Source organism: Physeter macrocephalus, chromosome 11 (genome assembly GCF_002837175.3).
Source record: "Physeter macrocephalus isolate SW-GA chromosome 11, ASM283717v5, whole genome shotgun sequence".
Classification (NCBI taxonomy): Eukaryota; Metazoa; Chordata; class Mammalia; order Artiodactyla; family Physeteridae; genus Physeter; species Physeter macrocephalus.
In genome coordinates this window covers 37,972,956-37,982,353 of record NC_041224.1, presented here as the reverse complement: position 1 = coordinate 37,982,353, position 9,398 = coordinate 37,972,956, and the positions used below count along the sequence as shown (strand labels likewise).

Genomic DNA, 9,398 nt, shown 5'->3' with positions numbered 1-9,398 from the left:
GGGCCTCTCACCGTCACGGCTTCTCCCGTTGTGGAGCACGGGCTCCAGACGCGCAGGCTCAGTAGTTGTGGCTCACGGGCTTAGTTGCTCCGCGGCATGTGGGATCTTCCAGACCAGGGCTCGAACCCGTGTCCCCTGCATTGGCAGGCAGATTCTTAACCACTGCGCCACCAGGGAAGCCCCGAACCTTAGATTTTATGTATTTATTATTTATTGATTTGCCTTTCTGTTTTTGCCATGGTACCCCTGCCATGAATATGGGGAAGTGACACCAGACTCACGGCCAGCACCTGGGAGGTGGGGGCGGGGGAGGAGTAAGGAGGGGGAGGTCAGGTAAACCTTGGGCAGGAGCAAGGCCCCCTGCATCCTGGAGTGGTGCCTGGGGGCTCACTGTTCCCAAAGATGGGGCTCTTGGTGCTAAAGGAAAACAGCGAGTGGGAGGCCCCATGTGCTCAATCAGGACAGTAGAGAGGCACTCCAGGGTCAAGGATAGGCCTGAAACAGGGAGGCGCCCACCCAGGAGCTGTCAGCTCCTAACCTACTTCCCTATCTAGAAGGGGGCCTGGCCACACCTCCCTCCTAAGCCGGTGGGACAGCAGAGGCGAGAGCCCCTGCTGGAGGCCCCAGAAGGGTCTGAGTGAAGACTCACCAGGCCCTGCACCTACACGTACCATCCCCAGCAGCACTCATAGAAGCGCCCAATTCTCCCTGCACCAGCCACTGGCACGGAGGCAGGAAGCCAGGCTCCAGCAACCAAGCTGCTGGCCTGGCCGAGCCCCAGGCTGTGCTGCTCTGCTGGGGCCTGACCCTCAGGTGGGGCCTGCAGGGGAGCTTAGTGCAGCCCCCATGCGGCTGCTGCTCCGAGGGCTGAAATGGGGGGGGTAGCCGTCTCCCCATTCTCTGTTCCTGACATCAACAACGTCACCAGAGAGCTGATCCCACCGGCCCGGAAGCTGCCAGCAGATCCCAGACAAACCTGTAAACACCCGCCTCCTCCTCAGCCTTTCTGAGGTGGTCCCGGGTTCCCCCGGGCAGGGGCGGAACTTTGATGAATCAACCCCTCTGTGCAGTGAGGGGCCCATCTCTCCTCACTGCCTTGTCTACCTGCACGTTCCCTCCTCGGAAGGCTCACTGGGCCACCCCAGAAAGGTTTGCCAAACTCCTGCTGTTCACCCTTAGGGCGCTATTACCGCCTGACAGCATGAGCTGTATGTCACCTGTTTATCCCGTCCCTGGTCCAGGATGTGAGCTCTCTGTGGCAAGGGCGACGGCGTCCCTGGGTCCCACACCGACACAGACTTGCTGCATGAACTCCCGAAAGAGCAGATGGGCCGGCAGCCCTCGCTCCCCTCCTCTGGGAGGAGATGGGTGGGTCTGGTCCCAAGCCCCCTCCCAGGTGACCTTGCTCCCTGTGCTGTCTGGCCTGGATCCTTCCTCAGAAATGGCAGAAGTAGTAATAGCTTTGTTTTGTCTGCTGCCCAAGGAGGGCACCTGCCTTTTAACCCATGTCGAGGCCAGGTCATGTCTCCAACTGCTCTTCAGGGTCCACAATAAAGAGGAATTTTTAAAAACTATTAGTGATGGTTTTGAAACCTCTGGCCTTAACGCTCCTACTGGCATAGAGGTCCTGTGTACACCCCCATTCGGTTTCCTTAATCATGGAGACACCTGGTCTCCGGGGCCCTTTCCTGTCCTCCCTGGGGGTCGCGGGGTCTTTGAGCCTCCCATCGCGCCCTGGGCCACCTGGCACGGGTCTCTCTCTTTTGCTTCCCAGCCGTGATCCCCCCGAAGGATTCGGAGCACAAGGGGCTGCCTCTGCACTTTGCGGTGGACGCCAGGGAAGGACTGGGAGTGGGGGAAAGTCGACAACGATAACTTATTAGGCCCGGCTGGCCCAATAAGACCCTACCCTGTGCCCCCTCCCCCAGCGCCGTATGGGGCGGGCTGTCCTCGGGCTTCCCGGGAAGGGGCTGGGCACGTGCGCCCCTGCTCCTCGAGGACGGCCGCCGGCGGGCGGGGTGCGCGCGGGCGAGCTGGGGCGCGTCTCACTCTGTGTTCCTCTCTCTAGCCTGATCCTGTCGCTAGAAGCCAAGCTGAACCTTCTGCACAGCTACATGAATGTAACGTGGATCCGGATCCCCTCCGAGACCCGGGTGAGCCTGGAGCGTGCCAGGACGGACCGGCAGGCGCACTCGGCTCGGGGCGGGCAGGCGGGGTGCACCCTCTCCCACGGGGGGCCGCCCCGCGCCGGGTCGCAGCCCCGCCCGCGGTCCCCGCCGCCTGCGGTCCCCGCCGCCCCGGCTCCGGCTGGAACGCGGGCCTGTGTGCGCGTGTGCCTGCGAGTCTGGACGTAGGCGCACGCTCCGGCTAGGGGAGTTTTTCTTCCCTTATTTTCTCCGGAAGGAGAGAAATAAACCCGCCCACTCAGAAAACAAACCGTAGGCAAGTCACAACACAAAACTCCCTCTGCGGAGATCGGAACACGATGTGCTGCCACGAGCGGAATTAATTATAAAAGTGTGTGTAGGTCCTTGGAAAAGGCAGGGAACCGAGGGCGTGATTCCTCGGCACCCCCTCCTTCTCTTCTCCTTCTCTCCCCTCCAGGAGGGGAGGGCTGTGAGAAAGGGGCTGGTGCCCCACTTGGCCCCCTCCCCCGGCGAGGACCCATGCTGGCCCTGCCTCCAGATGCTGAGAGGGATTCCCTCTAAGTACCGGACTGATTTTTTTGTGACCTCAGTAGTAAGTAAAGTCCCAGGAAAAGGGATTTGTTTAAAAAAAAAAACAAACTTACAAATAATTGGTCCTCCCCAGACGTCAGTTTATTTAACCATAAACTGGGGCTCGTAACGGATATTTTTTTAAGTGACACGAGGAAAGCAAGGAGGGCAGTGCCCGGCACACGGTCAGTACCCAGGACAAGCTGGCACTGCTCAGAGTGCTTTCGTACTTCAGCCTTTACGTGTATTTAATCTTCACAAGGCTCCCTGAGGCAGGTCCCGATACCCTATGTTACTGATGGCACAAGTGACAGTCGGTGGCAGTCTGGCTCCAGAGTCCAGCTGCATGGAGTATGTCATGACTTGGCTGTGGGTGTTCTTTTCTAGCCTCCACGAGGGCTCTGAAGGCAGCAGCTCTAGCTCGAGAATCAGGAGACTCTCAGGCTGGGCCACAGCTCGGGTTGGGGACAGTAAGGCCCGAGGCCACACCGCGGGGGCGGGGTCTGCCTCCATCTGCCGCGTGGGGACAGCTCTAACCTCCTCCCTTCCCTGACCTCCCTCTCCCTCGGAGGCCCCTATGGCGCAGCCGGAGTCCCCACGGCCTCGGCGGGGGAGGACGTGCAGTCCCTGCCCGACTTGCTGGACTCGGACCGCGACTCGCTGTGCAGCAACTCCAACAGCAAGAACGGCAAGGACAAGGAGGAGAAGCAGCGCAAGGACAAGGACAAGACCCGCACGGACTCTGTGGGCATCCAGCTAAAGAAGAATATGGGCGGCCAGGTGCACGGCCCGATTAGCCGCTCCAAGTCAGCCAACGGCAATCGCGGCGACGCGTCCGAGCGCGGCAAGGAGAAGAAGGCCGAGGCGCGCGCAAGGGCAGCAAGGAGGAGTCGGGAGCCTCGGCCAGCACGTCGCCTTCGGAGAAGGCCACGCCGTCGCCCACGGGCAAGGCAGCAGGCGCGTCGCCAGCCGACAAGGGCGGCGGGCCCCGCGGCGACGCCTGGAAGTACAGCACGGACGTGAGGCTGAGCCTCCACATCCTGCGCGCCGCCATGCAGGGCGAGCGCAAGTTCATCTTCGCCGGCCTGCTGCTCACCAGCCAGCGGCACTAGTTCCACGAGGAGATGATCGGCTACTACCTGACCAGCGCGCAGGAGCGCTTCAGCGCCGAGCAGCGGCGCCGCGACGCCCCCACCGCCTCCATGGCCAAGGGGCCGCCGCGCAGGCCTGAGGCCGAGGGCGGGCGGAGCCCCGAGCGCGCCCTGCCGGGCCCCCCACGCAGCTGGTACTCAAGCTCAAGGAGCGCCCGAACCCCGGTCGGCGGAGGGGGCACGGGCGGCGCCGCGCGGCGCGGCCTCCACGGGCCCCGGCGGCGGCGGCAGCGGCGAGCGGGCGGCAGCGGACCGGTCCCTGGGGGCAGCCCCCCGGCGCCGGGGCGCCAGAGCGTTATCCAGGTGGAGGCGGTGGGGCGCGCGGGACAAGGCGTGCGCCCCGGCCGTGGGCATGCAGCGGCCGTGCGCCTTGTACCCACGGCAGAGCCGCGAGCTGTAATCGCTGAGCTACAGCCCGGCGCGCGCCGCCGCCCTGCGCACGGTTAACACGGTCGAGTTGATGGCGCCCGCCTCCCAGGGGCCTTGCCCGGCGCGGCGGGGGCAGCGGGAGCGGCCGAGCGCAAGTCGCAGACCTACGCCAACGGCTTCGGCTCGGCGCGCGACGGCCTCGAACGGTGAGGGCCCCGCCAGAGAGAGAAGTGCGCGTTCTACGGGCGCGCCGAGACCGAGCACTACTGCTTGCACTGCTGCCGCGAGGAGCGGCGGCGGCGGCGGCGCGAGGCGCCCGCGGCCCGGCCCTGAGCGCGTGCCGCGGCCCCGCCGGCCGGGCTGTCCTCTCCGTGCTGTAGGTGTCTCCTCCGCGCCCTGGTGCACCGGGAGGCCGGCGATCCTCTGTACGTGCTGTGTACGTGTTTGGTCAAATGTTCCTAATGGTGCCTGAACCTACACTGACGCCACTCAGGTAGTAGACGGATAGGAAACAGCCATACTGTTGGAAGTGGTTGTGCTAGCTAGTACCTGCCTCGTACCTATGGAAACTGAATAGCCATTGCAAGAGTATTTTTGTTCCTCGATAAGAGAAGTAAAGAAATTTGCACCCCTTTGTTTTTAGAAGGGAGTGTTTTACATGCCTCTTTTCGGGGGGTGGGCGGGGGCTTTTTTCTCTAACCCGGCGACTGACCTCTTACATGTAGCGGTCACCTGCGTGCAATCGGTGCCACCACGGTTTCAAAGCGAACGCGCGGCCCCGGGACCGCGGTGGCGGCTCTGCTTCGGGCTCCCTCCCACCTGTGCCCCTCCCGGGCCCCTGGAGAACAGGACGCTTGGCCGCCCGCTGGCGCCCTGGTGGTCTCTGTGGCCCCTTAGGAATACGCGGCTCCATCTCATAAGCAAAACCTCCTCCCACAGCCCCCGGCTCGAGCGACATTCACACTGCCCTCAAAGCCGCGGGCGTCTGTAGGATGGGCACCGGACAGCCCACCTCGCAGGGCGCGGTGAGATGTAGCGATTGTTCCCGGTGCCGGGCAGCTCAGGTGACAGGAGCTTTCCGAAGACACCTTGGGCCCCAAAGGCAAGGTTCCCAACTCACTATTTGGAGTTGCCCATATATGAGAAAAGATGACGCCCTGCTCACATTTCCCCTTCAAAGACACTTCCGCAGTGAACCGTGGCCGGAGGGCGCCGTAGGAGGCGACCATCGAAGCCCCAGGAGAGAGGCGAGAACTTGACCCTGCGGCGGTCACTGTGTAAGCCCCCACTAGGCCGCCCTGAAACCCGGCCTGCGCCTCTTTCCAGAGGGAAGGGACTGAGGGCCGCCGGGAAGGAAGCCCACCCCTACCCCGCCCCCCACCCGCATCTGTCTGGGATCAGCCAGGCGGAGGGGCGCCGCTCCCATCGGGGTCCCCTCCACAGGATGAGGGTAACCCTGACTGTGGCTGCAGAACACATTAGGAGCAGCCCCAGCACGTCCCTATTTTGGTGCCTCCATTACATTTCTTAAGAAAAAAAAGTGTCCTTAGTTACTCTGTTCTGAGCAGCAGTAAGTATGCAGCGTCTTCCTTCCAAGGTTACCTCTGGAGAACACCGTTCTTGGCCAAGGGCACTGAGGCGCTAAACCTGCCTCACTAAGGGAAGATCTTGTTTCCAAGAAATACAGATACGATGGGTAAAATCCTCACTAGCAAACGAATCTTTTAAAACCTGTGAGAGCCTTAGAATTGCCTCTAATAATCCCAAGAAAGAGAGGAGAAGGCGCCCAGCTTCGCTGTGGCTGTATCTTCAGAAAACACAGGAGGTAGACCATCTCTTCATTGGAGCCAGCTTCTTCTCCAGAAAGAATGCTTTCCCCCTGACATAAAGAGCAGCAAAAATGGAAAACACACACACACACACACACACACAACAACAACAACAACAAAAACAAACAAAAATATGGGGAGAGGATTTTTTGTTTTACTTGTTTGAAGAATTATAATAAACTAATTTGAGTATCTCCTGTGAGTAATTCCTTTTTGTTTTTAAATATCCACAGCACGTGGAGTTTTCAGTAATTTATTTAAGCTTTACATAAGTCGTTCCTTAAAATTATTAACTACATAGGATCTTAAATTTTTTCAGAAGTTTTACTTTTCATGCTAAATAATACTTTCAATGTGTGGAAATTAGTGACGTTCACGTCCGTCATATTACTGGAGTTTCTTTTGTTTTAAAAAAGTAGTTTTTAAAAAATATCTCATCAAGACGGTTTGTGGCAGCTTTTTGGACTGATTCTTCACGTCGTGCTGACCGACTGCTTTGCCATCCAAAGCTGTGAGGTCACAGGAAATAAATACTGCTTCATGTGTAGACTCCAGCTCCTGCCCTGCATCTCACAGAAGGTGCAACGGCCAGTCTGGAAAATGCTTCCCTGTGCATTCAGAAGGCAAACACATACGCACAAGAAGTCAAGGAGGCAGAAAGTAATCTCGTGTTTGTTTTTAAATTTTTTAACATGAAAGCAGCCGACCAGAAATTTCCAAAATTTATCTTTCTCATGCTCTCTGCCAGGTTAAAAAAGAAAGGAACGGAGGGAGGGAGGAAGGAAGGAAAGGAGGGAGGCAGGCAAACTGAGAATAAAAATGGTCCATTTGTAGTACCAGAGGAAAAAGGAAAACCTTCAAAACCAGGCAGTGTAACTCCTAGGTATTATCAAAAAACAGTGACCTGGGACTTCCCTGGTGGTCCAGTGGTTAGGACTCCTTACTCTCACTGCTGAGGGCAGGGATTTAATCCCTGGTCAGGGAACTAAAATCCCACAAGCCACTCGGCAAAAAAAAAAAAAAAAAAGTCAAAAAAATAGGCCAAAAAAAAAAAAGAGTCAAAAAATAAAGTCAAAACAAAACAAAACAACAGTGCCCTGTTCTAGCTCCTTGAATTTGTCAGCTCCGCCCCACCCCCATCTGACATATGTGCCATAAATAAAAGCCTGAGATCCAGGCCCCGCCCCCACCAGGCTCCTCCCCCGGCCGCCTGAAAGGGCCCCAGTTTCTCCACCTGGTCACTGGCTGCTTCATCTGCGGGCGCCTGTGGGTGTCGCTCCCATCAGACAGGATGTCCTCCGTCCACGTAGTTTACAAATAGCCGTTTCCTCTTGCGAGAGGTCTGGATCCACCCTTCCTCTTAACAGTGTGAAAAACTGAGCGAGCCCTCTGTTCTGTTAAACATGCTGGTCCAGCCCCCCATGTTCACAAGAGCTCTTTAGCCCTGGTCCCTGGCCAGACATCTCAGACCAAATGAGTTCATCAGGCTGCACAAGAACTATTAGAAAATGCTGTGTTTTTCACATGTGGGTCAAGAGGTCCCCTAATGTCCTTCTATGACTTGGGGGCCCTTTGTGGAGCGGGGTAAAGGAAGTGGATTGGGGGCACTGGGGAAAAGGAAGATGGCCAGTCCCAATTCTAGAAAGGCCATGAGCCCCACCAGGGTGCAGGTCCTGGACGTGGGCTGCGCAGCTCCCCTGCCTGTGAGCGACCTTCCCATCCAATCTGGTCTGGCCAAACTTCCCCTTCTGGGAAGGTCGAATGTCTCTAAGTGACAGAAGAAGTTTCCAGAAGAATCCCAGATACTTATAAACTCCAGTGGAGTTTATTTCAGTCATTTGCTTCACACTTCCTGCATCTGCGTTACCTGGGTATATGATTTTTTTTTTTTTTTTTTTTTTTTTTTTGCGGTACGCGGGCCTCTGACGGTTGTGGCCTCTCCCGTTGCGGAGCACAGGTTCCGGACGCGCAGGCGCAGCGGCCATGGCTCTCGGGCCCAGACGCTCCGCGGCACGTGGGATCCTCCCAGACTGGGGCACGAACCCGTGTCCCCTGCATCGGCAGGCGGACTCTCAACCACTGCGCCACCAGGGAAGCCCAGGAAGGCGTTTTTAAGGTTATTCTGTTTGTAGATTTTATGCTACGCTATGTTGATATTTTACAAGCCAAGTTTAAACTGTACTATAGAAATTATTTTTATATTATTTTCAAAATATGCGACAGAGCAACATTTTGCACCCTTATATTGTCACCGGGTTGTCTCCTTGGAGGGCAACCTTTAGGTGGAGTGGGGCTCCGCTGGCCTGCGGGGGTGAAACGCTTTGTGCTGTTTGTTCAGGTCCCCTCTGAAAGTGGAACAGTGTTAATGTATCTTCTTTTTCCGTGGAAAGCTCGATTTGTTTTCTGTTCCTGGATTTTGGTACTCCATTTTTCCTCTTAAATGAATACTTTCTATTCACTAAGTTACTGTGGACTTTTTCTTCCCTATCGCCACCCAGTGGTTCCAGTGGCATTCCGAAAATTTGGGATCTGTTACTTTACAAACTTCATGTTTTCCAAACCGATTTGACTTATTAATCCTGGTAATTTACCGTCAGGAATTTAGTGCCTCAAGATAGCAGGGGGCACACCTCGAGGTGTGAAATCCTCTGGGCATCGCCCACCGTCTCCGGGGGTGTGGGGTCGTGGCTACGTGGCTCTCACCCCCTCCCTTAGCAACCACAAGCTTATTTTGCAAGTTACTCTACTTTGCAGAAATAAACTTAACTGGTGAAAATATATTTCACGTTAGTTAAGAAAAAAGGGCTGTATCCATCAGTGGTGGGAAATTTGTGAAAGAATAAAAAAGGCTTTGCCAGACCCATGTGTTCCATTCTCTGTGTTCTTTATGTTTACTAAGAGAAGTAGAGTAAAGCGCGTTTGGGAGGGTTTCTTTCTTTAGGACACGATTCTGTTTTCCTCATTGCGGTGTGGACTTTACAGATTAAGTTCCTCGAGTGCTTCTTTCTTTTTTTCTCCCGATGCTTCTAATAAATAAGGAGAAAACGTGTGTTGTGGCTGAGCGGGCCCTGCCTTGTCAGACCTCGGCTGGTGGGACGTTGCCTTTGTCCAGAGTCTGGTTCTGCTGTCACCTGAGCTCAGGCACATCCGGAAAAGGGCCCTGTGGTGGCTGGCACCCCTGGCACCAGGGAGCAGCACCCCCTTCCAAAGAGCCTTAAAGCGGTGGCTCTCTGGAGACCTCCGGGTCCCATCTTGCTCTTCAGTCCTAACTATACTGTAAACTCTTTGCTGCTGGAACTGGCCCGCTTTAGTGTGGGGCTCCAGGGCGGTGA

General features: G+C 56.7%; 1 protein-coding gene across 1 annotated transcript; it reads left to right on the top strand.

Annotated features, from left to right (window-relative positions):
• The first annotated feature begins 872 nt into the window (after positions 1-872).
• LOC112066464 (OTU domain-containing protein 7A) lies at positions 873-6,116 on the top strand. The gene is given in 12 exon segments (XM_024129582.2): positions 873-978; positions 1,775-1,833; positions 1,835-1,875; positions 2,054-2,153; positions 3,289-3,307; positions 3,310-3,581; positions 3,584-3,992; positions 3,995-4,033; positions 4,036-4,097; positions 4,100-4,183; positions 4,185-4,338; positions 4,341-6,116. Coding segments are annotated over 12 exon segments (1,575 nt in total). The 3' UTR covers positions 4,571-6,116.
• Positions 6,117-9,398: the final 3,282 nt, after the last annotated feature.